The sequence below is a fragment of the Paroedura picta genome, chromosome 2, assembly GCF_049243985.1.
Source record: "Paroedura picta isolate Pp20150507F chromosome 2, Ppicta_v3.0, whole genome shotgun sequence".
NCBI lineage: Eukaryota > Metazoa > Chordata > Lepidosauria > Squamata > Gekkonidae > Paroedura > Paroedura picta.
The window spans coordinates 131,995,410-132,014,905 of NC_135370.1; the positions used below are offsets into that span (position 1 = coordinate 131,995,410).

A 19,496-nucleotide genomic window follows, 5' to 3' on the forward strand; every position below is an offset into this window, starting at 1 on the left:
GAGAGAACAGCACTGCTGAAGGTTGGTTGCTTGGTTCCACACCCATTTTTATTCTGGAGACTGAGAGTATGGAAGGCTAGTGGGACATGCCTCCATGATGAAATAAGTATCTTAATTTCTATTAATGCAAATGCTTCCAAAGAGAAGATTCTCTCATGGATCACAACATAGTTCTTAGAGAAGGTGTGGCAAAAATCTTCTCATGACACTTACTAGGAACAAACCACCCTGGTTTGCTTACTAGTATTTGCTTCCAGAGTAGCTCTAAATCTTGCTCTGTGACCTAATAATTGATCTTGGTTCTGAAAAGGAAAGCTAGAGAGCACCACAACTTTGATATAAAGTTGTATCCTTTTTCACACAAGTGGAAGCTGGACCATGAACCACAAGGCTACTTGATATTCTCATGGAGCAGCTTCTACCACTGTGAGTTCGAAATTAACCTCATTGTTTAATGTCTGATCAAACTATGAGATCCAACTATAAAAAAGCAATAGAATCAATGCTTAACTGAGAGCAAGAGGCAGAGAAGGAACCACAGAGCAGAATTTCACTAACCTTGACAGGTAAAGAGAGTTTCTTCTAGCAATGATTTAAGACAACAGCCAACATTCACCATAACTAGAAAGAGTTATTAGACTTCTATAAAATGCATCACTCCAGTACATTGGGTATAAACTGTACCTTTAGGCCGACAGCATGAAGTAATTTACAAGCACCTGGAATGACTCACCCAGCTGGATATGCGACAAGACCACTTTTAGGGTCACAAGCCAGTCCTCTGCCTCCTGATACAGTAATTCCCAATACCTTTTCCAAGGTCACCTTTAAAACAAAGAAGAAAAAATGAAGCACCAATACATTGAATTCAACAGATAGGTAATTTCCATCATCCAGTCCCCATTTCCTTCTGTCTCTCTTGTACACACACATTTTTCAGAACTGGAAGACAACAGTCAGAATTATCCTCTCCTCCACAGTGGGCACATGGCAACCTAGCCCCACCCCAAGTTGTAGTAGTATTACCAAACCTGAGGCTAAAACCAGACTCAGTTTCTTTTCTTCAGTGTACAGATTAATTACATCCATCTACATATACTACCAAAAACGAATGCCCTGCAAAATCTAGAAAACCACCAGCAGGTGTCAAGAGCAGCTGCCTTGATGCTGATGAACAAACATTTTTGGTAGGGTAGTAACCTAGCATGTTGCAAGCCCTATTCTACCATGATCTCCATGGCATCTGGTCTCCAGTGGCCACCCAAGGTCTCCAAGCTGGTATGTGCTACCCAACTGAATTTCCCAAAACCTGGAGGGGCTCTTCAACCTCTCTGGTCAATCACTGACACCACCTGGCCTTCGTAGGAACTGTCCACTGAAAAGGCCAGGACTCCCAGCCCCATCACCCAATTCTGAGGTTTCACCTCTGTCTCCTACTTCTGGTTACCAGCTTACTGCCTTGGCCAAAGAGGGAGTAGCCACTTGCCAACAAACTGTGTCCTCCCTTCCTTTCAGTGCTCCTTTTTAATAGCATGTATGGAGCTAAAGAGGAACTGAGAAGGATGGGGGGTGCTGTTGTGCAGGAGAACATGGTCCTTGGGCAAAACAAACTTCTGGCTCTGGTGCGCAATGTCCCCTGGAGGCTTTTGCTCCACCTCTCAAATGCCAGGCCTGTTCATGCTCGTGTGGGACTGCACAGAAGTTCAATGATGAAACGGCCCTCCCTAAAACAAATCTAACCCCCAGTGTTGCTCCGGTGTTGTCAGCACTCCTGCTGCCTCATGTGTGTGTGAGTTTTTTTTTTTTTTTTTTACTGTAACCATGTACTTTTTGAACACTGTAACTTAGTTATTTTACTGGAATTAAAACTGACTCTTCTGTTTTTAATTAAAATAACTAGATATAGTTTTGTCAGGCCTCCAAAAAACCATCAGGGATGGGTGGCACTGTTATTTATTTTCGTTAGTGCTGTTAGCTGCCCTCTAGAGATGCAAACCTTCAGAAACAGGATAATTTCCCACACATAGCTTTGCTGACAACCAGCTTCAGGGCATACCTAGATATGCTTGTGAAGGCAGATTTATCCACCTCCTTGGAACAGGGTTCGCCCAGACTTAGCACCTCCTTACAACAGGGTTTCTCTTTTGTAACATAGCTTCCCATCCCAATAGAACTTTGCTAGTTGTTCCTTCATATGCTAATCATTCGGTTAGCTCATTCTACATCCAAATTGATGGCCTAAAGGTAAAAAGATTTCATAACCTAATGCCAACCCTTTCTCCACCTTCATTCCTGTTACTCAATTCACATGTTTTTTTCTGCCAGATGCCCTGAGGCATGAAGACAGAACTCAGAAAAGGTCTCTCTCTCCTTATTGTAAAATGGAGGGTGTGTCTTTAGAAATATGGTTCTTATACAACGAACGCACAAATATTTTTCTTTCTGAAAGTGTATTTTTCTAGAGAATGTGTACTTAAGAGTTACGGAACCAAGCACCAACACAGGCACCTTCTCTACCCTGGAACATCACTTTCTCAGCCCTTTCAGTGTGTGTGCATGTAAACCCATCCTGCCACCTGGAACAAGATAACATCTATATTTACCCAAAAAAATAATAATGGGTCAGGCTATACTTGTGTAAACCCTATGAAATTCTTGCAAAATATATTTGTGAAATTATATATACCCAGGGCATTCAAAAGTTTGAAAGATGTGTTTGTTGCAACAGGGATGCTGAATAATTTTTTAGCATAAAACAGGAGCTTCTTCTAACATCACTTGTTAAGAGCCTGAGAGCACAAGTAGGTATTTCCCAGGTTAGGCAAATACAACGTGGGAATACAAAAGGATTTTTCGTGGAAACAGAAAGGCAGAGGTAACATTCTGACCGGATCCAGGTTGGGAAACTCCTGGAGACTTTGGAATGGCGCTTAGGAAGGATGGGGACCCTAGTGAGGTGCAAAGTCATAGAGTCCACTCTCCAAAGTATCCATTTTCACCAGGGAAACTGATCCACTGAAACAGTTTGCAGATGAGCCGTGATTCCAAATCTCCAAATCCCACCTGGAGACTGACATTTCTAACTGCAAACAAGTCAGACCAAAATACATCTTCAGAAATATTAAGCAAGCGAATTTACAGGAACCTGAGTAGGCATTTCCTCATCTAATGTGAGACCATGGAGCTGAGAGTGATATTCCATAGCACCATGCGAAACAGTCATAATTTTATCACATGTATAATCTTTCCTGCAAACTGAATGAATAAAAATGTTACAAGTTGCAGTTGGTAAGTCATCAAGCATTTAAGAATACAAGACTTTCTTTATACATTTACCATTGCACACCAGAGAACAATGCTACGCCCAGCTTGTGGGCAGCAAAGGAAGGGTGGACGGCATTTTGACTGCAACAGAGTTAAACAGTGCTTCTCAAAGACTGAACGTAAAGTGCTTCCTTTCTAAACTAGCTGTAGCAAACTCCCAGTTCTACATCAACCAAGCAAGCCAGTATGCAGAGTTCATTGCATACACTGAGCTGCTAATCCTCCATGCTCAGAGATATTCTGGTAATTAAAATAGTTGTATATTATTGTTGTTTGTGCTTCTCTGGTTGATGAGAGCTGCAGATGTGAGTTTTTCACCTACAGAGTGAGTGTGTCTGTCATCTGCCCCCTCCCTTTCCCTTCTTAGTGGGTGTGGAATTGGGTTAGCTATATTGAATTTTGCCGCCATTCTTGTCTTAACTTTTGTATTAATTGTATTATGTTTTATTGTGCTTTTATTGTTTTAGGGGATTGGTTTTTATGTGACCCGCCTCGAGCCTCCGGGGGGAGGTGGGATATAAATTTAACAATAACAATAACAATAATACCACTGCTCCAAGGAAAAGAGTTTGTTTCAGAAGACTTATGTCATGTAAGTTTGGCAAATCAGTATCTATGTAGAGAACCAGTACAACCTTTTCAGTATTGTGGCCGCAATCTCATTAATGTAGGGTTATCGTATTTTAGTAAGCAAAACAAGTTATCTTTATGGCAAACCTCATTTTAAAGATATCTACTATTTTAAGCTGTAATAATAGCTACTCACTAGGAATATTCCTACCCTTTCAATCCAAAAAGGGGACTTTTTCACCATTTTTAATCCCCTTTATCCGAAAGTGGATGGACACAAAAACAAAAGAGGACATGTCCTCTAAGAAGAGGGCATATGGCAACCCTAACTAATATGAAACAGCCCATACCAGAGAAGCATCTGAATGCTTTCAGGAAATCATAAACACTGCTTCAGGCTTCTTGATAGTTTATTAGAGAACATCTTACACAACATCCAGCTGCACAGCAAGACTGACTATGGACATAATCATTGTCTGTGTTAAATAATGCAATTCAAATAAAGTTATTTAAATGAGTTATATCCCACTTCTTTGAAGCAGCTTTCCTTCCCCACACCCCCCAAAAATATACTCACGTCCCCATAGGGAAAAAAATACAGGCCCAACTACTGCATAATGATTCAGAGATATGCCTCTAATCCATGATCCAATTGAAACCCATTCAGAGATGAATGCCTAAAGGTTTGTAGGACAAGATGGCTTCATAAAACTTCCTAAATCTTGCCAGAAAAGGTGCCCTCTGTAAGTTCTTCATCACTTTCTACCAAAGGATGGGACCATTACTGAGATGGGTAATGCCTCTTACCAAGACCAGATGATCCTGCCATCAGGAGGTGACCTTTAACAAAAAGATATTGTGTAGATCAAATGGGGGGAAGAAGGAGATATTGGGAGAGGCAGCCCTTCGGTAGTTAGGTAACAGATCATGAAGGGCCTTAGAGTTCAAAATTAGCGCTTTGAATTAAGGCCAGAAACAAAGAAGCCAGAGCGTTATTACAAAATCCCTTACATGTGCATAGTACCCCATATCAACTAAGAGACAAGCTGCTCCATTCTGCACTAGCTATAGGTTCTAAATTACTAAGTAGAACCTGTCACAATAGTCCAGTGTGGAAATTACAGAAGCAAGGATTAGTGTGGTTCAACATGGCCAAGGAAAGGAGAGAGCTTTTGAACAATCATTTAATCCTTTAACAAGAGATGGCCTCCATCATAATCAAGTAAGTATATCATGCTTGTAATAGTGGGTACACATGAATCCCATATGGGTAAAATGATTCATTGCTTATGGGAAAGACAGCTCTGATTACTCCATTTTTAATTTTGGGTATTTCATTTTAAGAAGAACAGAGACATGCTGTACCCATAAGTAACAGGTCATAATAACAGCTATGCATTCATATTATTCGCCTCAAAATCAAGTATTGCCCAACTGCCTTGCACCTGCATGTTTCAGCCGCAATCAGCATCTATGCAGTTTCAAATCCTGCAAGATCTATTTGGCCTAAGACGTGCGGATGAGAGGAGACGAATGCATCACACTGACTTATTAACCTTGCACCTTTACAAAACTCTTATTTGTGAACTTCTTTATGTAACAGCATGCTCAGTGAAGGCTACAGAGCCTGCAGTACTTTGTCAGCTATCGTCAGTTGCAGCCGGATGAAAAATTACCAGGGGGCGGAGCATTGGGCAGTTTGCAGGAATCAGATGTGCTGAAAAGAGTACAGGCTATCCCCAAACTACATTGAGGAGGTAGTTGAACTAGACAGCCAAAATGGCCCCTTCCAACTCTATGATTCTAGTCAATGATTCTATACTCCATGCCCTAAGTTTTAAACTACAGGCAGCTAGGGACACGATGGAAGGAATGAGAGTTACCTTGCTCTGTGACACCCCTTCTCCATAGCAACTAGAAAGAGCTAGAAGTATTTCCAAGACAGTGGTACACACAAACATCACAGGTTTGATCTACTTGCAGAAATCACATCACAATATTGCTGCAAAGCAACAAAACGTTTGAGCTATTACATCTAGCGCAGCTGGGCTTCATTTCACACACACAATGCAGAAACACTAATTAAAGTGCTGTTCATTGTAGGAGGGCTTGTTAGCATTTCTACTGTAAAGACTTCATTTTAGGATTTTATAACACAGCTGTGATGAATTCACATGAGTTGAAGCTAAATGCTAAAATGGCTGGCGCTTGACCAAGTTCTTCTGCTGAAGGGTGTTTTCAATTTTGATCAAAGATCTGAGAAGGAAATTAAAATGGGAGAACTTTACGAGTTATAAATGTAAATAAAAAATGAGCAGTTCCAATTTGCATCCTAACACATGCGCGCACGCACATACACACATCCCATTTCTTTTCAGCATTTTCTAATTAAAAATAGGTTAATTTTAAAGTATTAAAGTATATAATTCTAAAATATTTTCCCAACATGAGTCTTCTGGTTTTTCTTCTTGCCGACATCCAGAATTGGTATCAGGCAGATGTTTCAATGACAGCTCTAGAAGACTGAAATTTAAGAACTACCTTAAAACACAAACAAATTAAACAGAACAAAGCTAGATAGAAGAAATAGTTGAAGGGGGTTAAGGGTGGCATTCCACCTATTGCAAGGGCTGGTTTATCCATGTATGTTTATGTTTATTATGTTTATATCCTGCCCCTCCTGACAAGTCAGCTCAGCGTGGCTTACAAACAAAAAGGCAAGTAGCCTTTACAATAGTCAATACAATAAAATGGTAAAATCAGTACTCCACCCCCCAATTAAAACAGATATACAGCACATGCTATGGGCCCCACACTTTCAGAGGCCCCATACGGTGCCTTTCCCCTCACCCCCATGGATCAGGGCATAGCCTATCTCTTCCCCCCTATTTCCTCTTTAAGGACACTTGGAGTCATATCCCTTTTACTGTCTAGCTGCTCATGCCACATTTGTATTCTGCTAGGGCCCCGTGAATCCTGGTGCTCCGAGCCCTGCAAATCCTTAATTCCTGCCTTCTGCTAACATCACCTCTAAAACAAATTGTTAAGTAGGCTTTTAAAAACAATAACAAATCCTCACATATGTTTGACCAAATATCAATACTGTGATATGGACATCACAGACAACAACACTTCTATCATAGAAAAAATCAACATCCAATTCCAACCACAGACACGGTGGTGGTCTGGTGATCTTCCAGAATTAAAACTGATTTTAAGACTATGGAAATCGTTTCCTCTAGAGAAAATGACAGCTTTCAAGGGTGAACTCTGTGGCATTATAACCCTTAGAGTCCCCCACACCTTCCAAAACCTCAGCTTCCCCAAGCTCTGTCCTCAAATCTTCAGGCATTTCACAATCCCGAGATAGGAATCTTAGGTTCAATTAAGCAGGAGATCTATGCTAAATAAGGATTCAAATTACTCTCCGATCCCATATCTCCGATTCCATATCAATGCCGGTTTGCAGATCTGGTTACATCAGAATAGTTTTAGAGAATAGTCTATGTTTAGGAGAACATCTGCAGTGCAATGGATCGCAAATAAGGAGACTTATGCAAAGTCGAGGAAAAGAAGTGAACATTTTCCATGCCAAATTTTCTGCCAAGTATGGCATTTAAGACAGTATCAATCAATCAATATTTATTTAACGGTCACAGACTAATAAAATACAAAAGCAAAATAATACATAATAGCAGTAAAACAATTCAGATATAAAGTCTAAATAAAAGATTGTCCCAGGAGTCCCTTTTTGGCCCTAGCTCCAACCCAGTGGAATGAGCTTCCGGAAGAGCTAAGGGCCCTGATGAAGGTCCCCTGTCAAGGTTCCGCAGGGCCTGTAAGATGGAGCTCTTCCACCAGTCATCTGGTTGAGGCGGGGGGAGGGGGTTGTCCCAGGAGTTACGAACTGGAGATCCCACCTATTGCTAAGCAGTACTGCTGGCGAGGTAGGTCTTGGCCTGAGTGACATCAGTTTTAGATGCAGCTGGAAATGTGAAATGTTCGACTGGGATGGGGAAGGATGTTTTATCCACCATCTGTGGGATTGTTAACTTGTTGTGATTACTGGGGTTTTTAATTTGCAAGTGATTTCATTGGATTGCATTGTTATATTTTATTCTGTTTTATCTTGTTGTAAGCCGCCTCGAGCCAACTTTGTCGGGAGGGGCAGGATAGAAATTATAAATAAATAAAAAATAAAGACTAAGAAACACACCTTAAAAGTTACTAGCCCTAATAACATAAATAGTTATGAACACTCTACAAACCTGTTTGGTATACCTAGAATAGCTATACATCAGTAACCCAATGTTTCCTAATTCTAGAAGCTAGCCAAGCAAATCTAGCCACTTTGTGGGAACAGTGTTTGAATCTGAGAAAGGGAAGAAATCTAAAAACAATCATAAAAATATAAATATCAATAATACCAAATTTAAGTACCACCACTGCGTAACCAATCAGAAGATAATTAAGCAGAATTCTCCATGAAAAAGTTCCATAACCAGAGAACTCGCCCCCTATACACGCACACCAAGCTGCCTTATGCTATATGAGTTGATTTGTCATTATTGGTCATTATTGTGCACCCAACTAGCATGGTCATTATTGTGCACCCAACTAGCAGCGATACTCTAGGACAGGGGTAGTCAAACTGCGGCCCTCCAGATGTCCATGGACTACAATTCCCACGAGCCCCTGCCAGCAAATCCTGGCAGGGGCTTGTGGGAATTGTAGTCCATGGACATCTGGAGGGCCGTTGTTTGACTACCCCTGCTCTAGGATCTCAAACAGAGGTGTTTCACATCATATACTACCTCACCTTCTCGACTGTAGATGGGGACTGAACCTGGAACCTTCTGTATACAAAGCAGATGATCCACCACTGATCCACAGTCATCCCACTTCTCTCTGAGAGCGACCCATCTGATCTCAAAAGGCAATGGCAACAGAAAAGAGCCTCCAAAGACAATCTTAAATGACAGGCAGTTTAATCCTGGTAAATTCACCCCCTTGTCCCAGACCACTGATGGTTTCCTATATAAAAACAAGCTCAGAAATCCAATAATGATCTTTCAAGATAGGCATAATATAGTCACTATGGCACAGAGTCCAGTGAGCAATCTAACCACCATATTCTGAATCAACAATAAATTCACAAGGATATTTCAAAGGCAGACCCATGTACAATGCAATTCAGCCATTAAGGATTCTCAAGAGCTTTAAAGATGAAAAGCTTCTGTGAGCTGTAACCCAGTTTGTCAGATGTGTATAGGGGTCCTCGCTAGTGCCCCTTATTTCAAGCTTCCCAGGTGCACTCTTCTACTTCATCAAGAAACAGTACAGCAGAGTATGCTGTAAGGCTGCCCAAAAACTTCAGTCATTATTATACTGCATAAAGCCATTAAGTATCAAATCTATCCCATCTATCCACCAGTAATGGGGAAGGGTGCAGGCGTGATGGGAAAAAACAGTAGTCTCCCATTCTAATAGTTCAGACTCTCCATCATCAGTGTGGGTTTATCTGTCAGGTTCTTGCAATTTACACATCTAAAGTGATATGTAAAATTAGTCTGAAAAAGAGCACACGGACAGAACTGGCAGAAAGATTTAAGGAGAAAAAAATCCTTCACGATACCCATGTGCAACACACAACTGTTCTCGGCTTCTAGCCTTTTGGATTATTGCTATTCTAACAATACCATTCCAACCAAGACAGAAGGAGTGCATTCTCAATTATCTAAAGTGAATAAATGAGATTTAGTTCATGGAAATTAATGCTGGAATGTTACTCTTTAAAGAGCGATCGGTGACGTGAAATTTCTGGAAATTTGGAAACCATGCAGAGGGATACAGGTTTTTCTCTTGGGGTCCAAAAAACAAATTTGGGGGAAAACTGAACTCCTACGAAGCGTACATTTTTAAAAACTCACCAAATCTAAATTTCTTTTACTAATTGAACAACATAAAATGCATGATTTATAACACCATATAATTTTTTTCTATTTGGAAGATTAATGGAATTCAGAAATGTCAATGTCTTCAATTATCTGTAGGAAAAATTGCAAGTCTACCCACTCCTTGAGAAACAGTTGCAAACTGTCGTGCCCTGTGCTTCCACAGCACATGTATATCATTGTTGCCATGTGAGGTAGGGGGAAAAAATGGAAGGTATAAGAATATTGTGGTAAACAGAAACTGAGTCACAATAGATAGGACTGTCAGCATATTTTGATATTATGCCAAAATTTATAACACTGAAAACAATGGAATCTTTGATGGTGGATAAAACATCCTTCCCCATCCCAATCAAACATTTCACATTTCCAGCTGCATCCACCACTGATGTCACTCAGGCCAAGATCTACCTCGCCAGCAATACTGCTTAGCAATAGGTGGGACCTCCAGTTCATAACTCCTGGGACATCACCCACTTCGGCTCCATCCCCAAATTTCCAGGAGTTTCCCTATCTGGATTTGGTAATTCTGCCCCCCCCCCATCTCCTCCTTGTGGCCAGTAAGGAAACCTGGCAGCCCTACTATTTGGAGTGATATCAGGAAAGTAGGGTTGCCAGGGACTCAGGAGAAAGAAAAAGACCCAATCCATGTGGCTGATGGTACACAGGAAGTGACTTCATCATGCCAGCGACTTCAGGGTAATGCTCTGCTATTTGGGCTTCTACCATTGAGTTTGTGCCCAAAAGTCACTGGCATGATGAAGTCACTTCCTGTGTGACACTGGCATTTTGGCTTAGACTTTCTTCTTTCTGCTGTTATTTCCCCTCTTGCTGGTCAGCTAATTGGTGATTGGGGGCTATAACCTGGTGGTGGGGGACCTCTGCCTCCACCGAGGGGAGTGTCTGACAACCCTATAGGAAAGGAAGAGTGCACCTGGGAAATGGGGATACCAGTCCCCAGGTGGGACCTGGGGATTCCCTGGAAATATAGCTCATCTCCAGGCCCAGAGATCAGTTCTCCTGGAGAAAATGATTGTTTTGAAGGGTGGATTCCATAGCGTTGTAATACAGTGAGGTCTATCCTGCCCCAAATACTGCCCATGCCTGGCTCCACCCCCAAAGTCTCTAGATATTTCCCAGTCTGGATCTGGCAACCCTACTGGGAAACCGGGAATAAGAAGAAACATTAGAAGCAAGTATGAATGCAAGGAGAAAAATTACCGTGTAAAGTCTGTTGCAACAAAAATAAATGGAAATATTGTTGCTTTTAGACCACAATTTGAGGGAGGGAAAGCAGGACTGGGGTGGCGGAGGCTTCCCCCTCCCCCTCCCCCTCCCCCTCGGTGGCAGTGGGGCCCTCCCCCTCCCCCAACGGCAGCAGAAATGGGGAGGGGGAGGCGACGGTTGGCCCTCCCTCCCCCTTGGGGACAGGAAATGAGTTTGAGGATGTTATTTCTGTCTCCCCCCCACCCGGCCTTAAGCAGGGAAGAGCCACCCCTCCTCAATGGGGCGCGTTCCTGCCACGCTCATGTGGGCTGAAGCTCAGCAACGCCTGAAGACTCAGCAACACCTCCAGGTCCCTCCTCTCCCCTCCCACCACAGGGACGCTACCGCATTGCTAACACTACACACATGCTCCGCTGAAGAGGAGAGGGGGTGGTGGCCGCAACTCCTCGATCATAAAGCTCAGCAAGGCTCCCTCTCTTGCGCTCGCCCGGCAACCTCTCCCCAATTGTTGCGGAGGCGGCAGCAGCAGCAAATTTCAGCTCCTGACCTTGATGCAGCAAGCAAGCTCTCTCTCCGGTGCCTGCTTGCCCTGGGGTCACCATGCGGACACCGTGCAGGTCCCACCAGGCTGCCCCCCGGGCCGCTTTCCCAGCACCACTGTCATGCCCAATGCCTCCACCCAGTGCCCCGGAGGCGGCCGGAAGCATTGGTGGCCGAGTCCTTGGAGCTGCTGTGCATGCTCACTCCTGCCTCCTACCCACCCCCACGTCAGCTCCGGATTCGGCTGCTCTCGAAGACAGGGGGGAACAGAGGGCGCTGCTATGCTACAGGAGCTGGGAGAGGCCAGCAGGGACGCAGAGTGCGCTCAGAGTGCACAGCCTCTAACCGCGGCTGTATGTGCCGCCAGCAGAGAGGACTTCACCGTGCCGCTGTGGGAGGGATGGTGGAGGGAGGGGGAGTAGGGCTGTGCGCATCCCCTAGCCTGGAGCTAGGCGAAGGGTGGGGCCATCTGAGAGTGCTTTTGAGAGCGGGGGAGGGGCGCGGGGGAAGGGCGCTGGCAACAGGGGTGGGAGCATCTGGGACTGGCTCCTGCATGCTCTGTGACCAAGGCGGCTGCTGCTGCTGGCCCGCACGCCCGCCCGCCTCACTCAGCCAGCTGCCACCTCCAGCAGGGGGGGGAAGGCCAGGGCAGGCGGGACATTTTAGAAATGCTGCGGGACTCAAAGGCACAAAGCCTCTGAAGTCAGGACAGTCCCACCAAAAGCAGGATATCTGGTCACATCAATATAAAGGCCTATTTGGGAAAAATTGCGTTCTCCCCCCCTCCTCCCCAGGGACTTTCTGAAATATGAATATAAAGTTTTTTTCATACTCAAAATGTACATCATGAAAAAGTCTATAGTCATTTATTCCAATTGGAAAAAGGGAAATTTGGGAGATCACTAAAGATAAATTTTGACAATAATTAATACACTGTAATTCTGCTAACCTAGTTGGGAGAAACCTAACAGCCTGGGAGAAGGCAAGCCATGGATGGGGAGAGGCATAGCATCCTCACCCATGCACTCCTTTTCTTCTAAAAATCAGGACTGCCACTACCCTCTTTATATATGATCAGTCATTTAAACCTAGTCTTTTCTCCTCATAGCTTGTCCCATAACTTCATACAAAAATATACATCTATTGCTATGGGCTTGACTCTAGAGCGAAACACAATAAAATCTGCGCCAATAGTACCAGACCATTCATCTACCAAGACAATTGGGCCATTTGGAATCATTTCTACAAGAGCAATAAACATGCTGGGATTTACTATTTGTCAGCCTTTAACTATGAGATCAGTCTTCCCCTTCTGCTGCTGCTTCTTTTCCCACCAGAATATCACCGTTCATAAAGGCAAGTCGAAATAGCTGGGTAAATTAGGGCAAAATCCAACAAAACTCTGCTAAGTGAGAACTCATTTCATAGACAACTGAATCTAAAGCATTTCGCCAAAGCAGTCACCAAACATCCACTGCAGTAGCTTTTAACTGGTGCAGAAATCTTCATAAACAAAGATCTCAAGAGGGTTATAAAAACTGTAATTAGCTTAATTATATTAGGAATGTTGCTTTGTTTATATTACCACAGGCCTCAAAGAAATAATTTTCAGTGCTCAGATAATAAATTTAATCATTATTATTTAATTTATATAACTTTATTACATTTTGGAAGGAGAAAATAAATGCTTATCCATTTACATTTTATGAATTACTGTAAATGTAAATATTTTTCATGAATATAGTTAAATATCAAACAATTTGATACTACTGCTTATTCCACGGTAGTAAATATAATGAGCACAGCACATGCTTAACTGAAAAGATTATTGTGCCGTTACCCTGTTTAATCCTAAAGGGACTTTTAAATGTTATTTTCCCTGAAGAGATGCTAGTATCACCCAAACCAGCCTACCAGCGTGACTACATTCAGAGCTTGGAGCAAGCAGGGAGGAGGGGGGAAGGCAGTAACTTTGTTTAAAGCACATTTGGTTTCAAAGACCCCAGAACACATATGGTCTCAAATTTAATCTGTGGCCTTCCCAGTTTAAAGAATATCAAGTTGCAGAAATGGGAAAGATGCGTGACTGAGATCTTGAAGCACTACTGCCAAAATAAATAGCATGAGGCAAGGTGCCTATTTGGTCTGCGATAGCCAAGGATAAACAATTAAAACCCAATAAGGGAGGACAGATGATTGATTATAAAGTTACAATTTTTAAAACTTTCTTTAAAACTAATAGAATGGTTTAAAGATAAAATAAGTAAAATACAATCCCCTAAAAGAAAAAACCCTAAAACACAGCTGTTAATAGAATTCAATCCAGCAAAAACATGACGGCAGACCAACCCCCACGTACCTCTCGCTGGGGACCAGGAAAAAACAGCTGGCCACCATTGATAGAGCATGGTGGAATACCTTCCCTCCTTACTCCTCCTTTTGGGGGGGGGGGCAATACAACCATCTCAACACACATGCCAATAAACTAGCTTTCTGTAGCATGCACTCTTCTTGTCCACGCTTTTTCCTTAAAGACTCTAAAATGTTGTGGGACATTTAAAAGTGTTCTTGAAATCATCATCTGTTGACCCCAGTTTACCTTCCTTTACTGAGAGATTGGATGCCACTGACATCCTGAGCGGTATTGGAAGGGCAGGCTACAAAAATAAAGATTGACTGATTGACTGACTGACTTAACGGGAGTTTAAACAAGACACACCTTTGCAAACTAGAGTGTTGGAGGCTGTTTTAAGAACAAAGAGGCTTTTTAGAAGTTGAATTTATATTCTTCTCCATTTGGCAGTTGGAAAATGACAACATGTGACTGCCGCTTGGGGTAACTTCTGCTGACACCTTGCCTAGTAGCTAGACTACAAAGCTTTATAAATCATACACTGCCAATGGTCATAGCTTCCTCCAAAGAAGTAGATGCACTGAGAATATTGATACTCCCTACCCACAACCAGCAAATTATTATTCCTAAGGTTCCCTACCAAGAGCAAATGAAAACAGTTAGTCTGCAGCAGGGCTATGTCCCAAGATTCTGCTCGTCTCATTCAAGCATACTTCCTTGCCAGCCAAGGGAATAGTTTTAATCCAATTTAAACCATCTGTCTAATTCTCATTTATTTTGTTCTCACTTTGCTGCACGCAGATCTCAAGAGAAAGGATCAGACTCAGTGCCTGATATCAGCTCAGCTCTGAGGCTATTTATCTGAAAACATACAACTGCAGACTGAAGCCCCAGGGCAAGATGCACCCGACTGCCAACCATCTGATGATTGTGCTGAATCATGCCCACAACTTGGAGAACATGAATGGACACGTGAAAAAAATGTTAAACTGGATGCTCAGTATTGCTCTCCTGCATACATGTACCTGATTAGACTCTATCAAAAAAGAAGCCCACTGACTCACCATTCTTAACAAATGTTCAACGTTGAGGTTTACAACAAGAAAAACTTATTTCTTAAAATTTTAAAGCATTTATATACCTTCTGGGGGACAGTAAACAAGTTCAAGGTAGTTTAGCAACACTACCACATATATAACATTTCCTAGGAAATAACAGAATCACATGCAGACAGCTTTTCTTTAAAAAGAGAGAGACATGGAGGGATAACAAAACTGACATTTTGGATAGTGGCAAATTTTTTACAAGGTGATCCTACCCCAGCCTCCCCTCACCCCACTGCCAGGTTCACAATGAACCTGAAGGGATGATGGTCACACCGCATTATTTGAGAGATGTAATTCACACAACATTGCACAGTAGCTGCAAAACTGACATCTCCCACTCCTTTATGCATCTTTTCTTCCTAAATTAAGTGTTACCCATGCAGAAAATTCATCACGTTTGAAGTAGCTTTTAAAGAGGGCACTTGACACAGTCTGTTAAGTAGAAAAAATAGAATACATCAGTTTAAAACTTCCCAGGGGCTTGCAATGCAATGATAAAAGAGGAAAAGAATATGACAAAGATGGATGAACGAGCAGATAGCAAGCGTGACACTCAAAGGGACAATATATCACATTGTTTGCCTTACAATTTGTTTGCTGCATGTGCATTTCTTTTTTTATTTACACTGATTTTACTGCATGCCAAATACACGTCTTTCAGTCATCCCTGAAAGAAGCCCAGTTTCCATCACAGCTGCATGCTATTTCCTCCTGTCTTCCTCCCTGGCAAATAAGCTGCTTATGAAGAAGGGGACATTATCACTGAGTGCCCTTCCAGCATGGGAGAATTAAGGCTTTGCTCACATCTGCTGTTTGGTATAAATGTTGACCGTGCTACATTTACAGCTGGGGAAAAGCAGCAAGATAAGGGGCATTCAATGGAACTGGCCCATTTAGAACCCCAAAAAATGGGAGCCAGCTTCCAGTCGCATACCACTGGCTGTCTCTTTGCTTTCGCTGGCATCATTTGTAAGGCAGATAACGGGCAGTAATGACACTTCAAGATAAAATAGTTTTACAGGCATCTCTATAAGCATACTCACCCAGATATACGTAATAACCTGGGAGCGCAGATTATATGGCAGTGGAAAGATTCTGGCTTTGCATGCTGCTTCACAGGTCCAAGAATCAGCACCTGCAGACTTCAAGTATTCACCTTAACCACAAGTCATATTATCAGGAAAACCAGGTTCTGTTCACCTAAGTCACGCTGGATACCTGGGGCCTATTATGAGTTCAGGCTTAACTGCAGGTCATCCAGTTGCTCATTAGTTCAACTGCTGAAAAAAGAAAAGTTCACCTAAAGAACTTTTCATAAAACTGATCTGGACCAATTTATCCATTTTAAACTCGCATAAATGAAGCTTAAGGCAGTAGATAACGACCCCTTAAGTTTTAACCAATTATATCATTTTACCTGCTTTGTCCAAAGTTGTGCTGGAGTTCATGCTGACTGATGTCAAAAGGACTAGAGAAACTGATTCTGGACAAGCACCAGAATGTGAATTCAGGCCACCCAATACAATTCAAGCATTTCATAGGTTTAAAAAAGACATGCCTTTATAGTTTATGTCTGGACTGTGCCTACTTTAATATTGTGCATAATTACTAGTCATGCCACTGCTCAACAGAAGGCCCAAGAGACAAGTAATACTGAACAATGGATGCATTATTTTGCTTACGCTAGAGGGGTAGTCAAACTGCGGCCCTCCAGATGTCCATGGACTACAATTCCCAGGAGCCCCTGCCAGCATTCACTGGCAGGGGCTCCTGGGAATTGTAGTCCATGGACATCTGGAGGGCCGCAGTTTGACTACCCCTGCGCTAGACTATCCAAGCCTGTTGCTCAGACCAGTATTTCAGCAACAACTGCAAGGGACCTCTGTGTTTTGGAAAGATCTCTGGGATTTTTAAAAGAGAGAGGTCTGTCTTGTTTTAATCTTACAGTGAAGTATAAAACTTTTCACTACGATATAGAGCATATATAGGCACCACAGATTTGGGGGTTGGGGGGAGAAAATCATCATATCATGGTGAGCAGGTATGCCATCTGTCAGTCAGTCAACCTGAGAACTTCTCCTAGTCTAACATTGTTTTCCCTTTACACTTTGCCTACTCTTTGCATTCAATGCTAAAAAAGAGGCTATGTGCAAAGCATCCTAGGATCCCAGTTTAATAGTTCATTCAAAACATCCTTTAGTGGGAACTTTGAATGAACACCCCCCACTTGCTGATTGGTCTAAAAAGGAACTCCCTGTTTCTAGTGGGTAGCCATGTCGGTGTGAAGCAGCAAAACAAAATATGAGTCCAATACCACCCTTAAGACCAACAAAGATTTACTCAAAGCATGAGCTTTCAAGTGCATGCACTCTTTCTTCAGCCATTGTGTGTTGTCTGACGAAGAGTACATGCACTCAAAAGCTCACACTCTGAATAAATATTTGTTGATTCCTGCTTCTGTAAGAGCCCTTCAAATTCAGATCAAAAGCAAGAATTCCCTTTGTCACGCACACAAACCTTGATTTGGTAAAGAGGATCAATTTCCCAAGCAGGCAGGGGCTAGGAAAACTAACCTTTCTCTGATATCGATGTCGTGCAATGCCAGATACATAAACAATAGATTTTCTTTTGTCTTCCGTATTCTGCAGTTCACCTTCTAGGGGTGTTCCCAACAGTTTTGTATGTACATAGAATATAATCTGGCTTTGAGAGGCTCTTTGGGTTATTTCCCATATGAGCTGGCCACTTTCAGCTTATACTACCATATGGATCTGAGAAAGGGGAGCTTGGGATCCCACCCTTTTTCTTTTATTCACGTGCAGACCTACACTGAAGGGATGAATTACTGTCTTGTTTGGAAAAGTCTGCTTGAAAATCCAAAGACCTCCATGTGGCAGCAGACTACCTAGTGGTATCTCTGAGGTCCAAGAGGAGCAAGTAAGTATGGACACACAACCAAGGATTTAGAGAAATGGAAGAGTAAAAGTCCTTTGTACAACAAGTACTCCTTGCCTTAGAGATTTTTGCACAGTCCACTTTAAATGTATTATTATTATTACTAGTAAGCAAGCCCGCTGCAGGGGAATGCAGCGGGCGCTAGGTGCTTACTTGAGTCGGCGGCGGCAGGCTGGTCGGCAGCGGCAGGCTGGTCGGCGGCGGCGATCTTCCGGCGGCGGCGGGCTGAGGCGGCGAGAGGCGCTCCGCGCCTCTCACTGCGTCAGCCCGCCAGGCAGGGAACCCCCGGCAGCCGCGCTTCGCGCGACTGCCAGGGGCTCCCTGGGTCGGCAGCCTGACGCGGCGAGAGGCGCTCCGCGCCTCTCGCCGCGTCAGGCCGGGGGGAACTGACGCGGCGGGCCGGGGGGACGCGGCGGGCCGGGGGGACCCTTCCTCATCACGGACAAAGCCCACCTCAAGGGGGCTTAACGAATTATATAGTCCGTGGTGCCCGTGGCGCCACGGGCGGTTTAAAGATTATTATTATTATTATTATTGAATTTATTACCCGCCACTCCCTTGCGGCTCGTGGCGGGTTACAACAGTATAAAACCCCATAAAATACATTAAAAACCAATTAACATATCAATAGTTAATAACTACCTGGCAAGAGCGGCTAATCAACTACCCATTCCCCCCCCCAGCAAGTGGAGAGGGGATACTGGTGGTACCCGTCTCTAATCCCAATCCTCAGATCCCGGGGGGGCATAGATGTTAAGCCTGGCCTCAACCATAAACCTGGCGGAAGAGCTCCGTCTTGCAGGCCCTGCGGAATGATGGAAGGTCCCGCAGGGCCCGCAGCTCTCCCGGGAGCTCATTCCACCAGGCAGGGGCCAGGACCGAGAAGGCCCTGGCCCTGGTCGAGGCCAGGCGTGCTTCCCTAGGGCCGGGGACGACCAATAGATTTTCTCCCGCAGAACGTAAAGCTCTACGGGGGGCATAGGGCGATAAGCGGTCCCTCAGGTATGTGGGTCCCAACTCGCGTAAAGCCTTGAAGGTTAAAACCAAAACCTTGAACCGGATCCGGGCAGCAATTGGCAACCAGTGCAGCTGCCTCAGCACTGGCTGGATATGGGCCCTCCAAGGTGTATGTTCAAAATCAACATAAGGAAACCTGTAGCAACAGGTGACATCTGCACTGAACTGCCAGGTGCAGGATGATGAGTTCTGTTCACCTGGACAAACATTAATGCCTGCAATTACGTAACCATGGAGAGACCATGGGCAGTCAGCTAGTAGTTAATCACAGTACCAGTGAAAATAACACTAAGTTTTTTTTCTTTAAAAAAAAAAGTATCTGAAGCCTCCCTTCCTCCATACAAACGAGAACTTATGTCAATGACCAGCTCTAATTTGGAAGTGAAGAAGCACTTTACAAACTATATTTTAGGTTTCCTACTGAAATTTGAAATGAATTAAAGCTGTACC

At 43.3% G+C, this 19,496-nt stretch overlaps 1 protein-coding gene across 6 annotated transcripts in view; it reads right to left on the reverse strand.

Moving 5' to 3' along the window:
* The window catches only part of MAPKBP1 (mitogen-activated protein kinase binding protein 1), a 141,292-nt gene that overhangs the window by 96,654 nt on the left and 25,142 nt on the right, over positions 1-19,496 (reverse strand). For 5 of the 6 annotated variants that reach the window (XM_077322791.1, XM_077322794.1, XM_077322789.1 and 2 more), the window contains exon 3: positions 734-825. In XM_077322791.1, coding sequence (XP_077178906.1) covers positions 734-825 — 92 coding nt within the window. The remainder of the gene's footprint in view (positions 1-733; positions 826-19,496) is intronic. The other variant, XM_077322793.1, reaches the window with a different exon arrangement.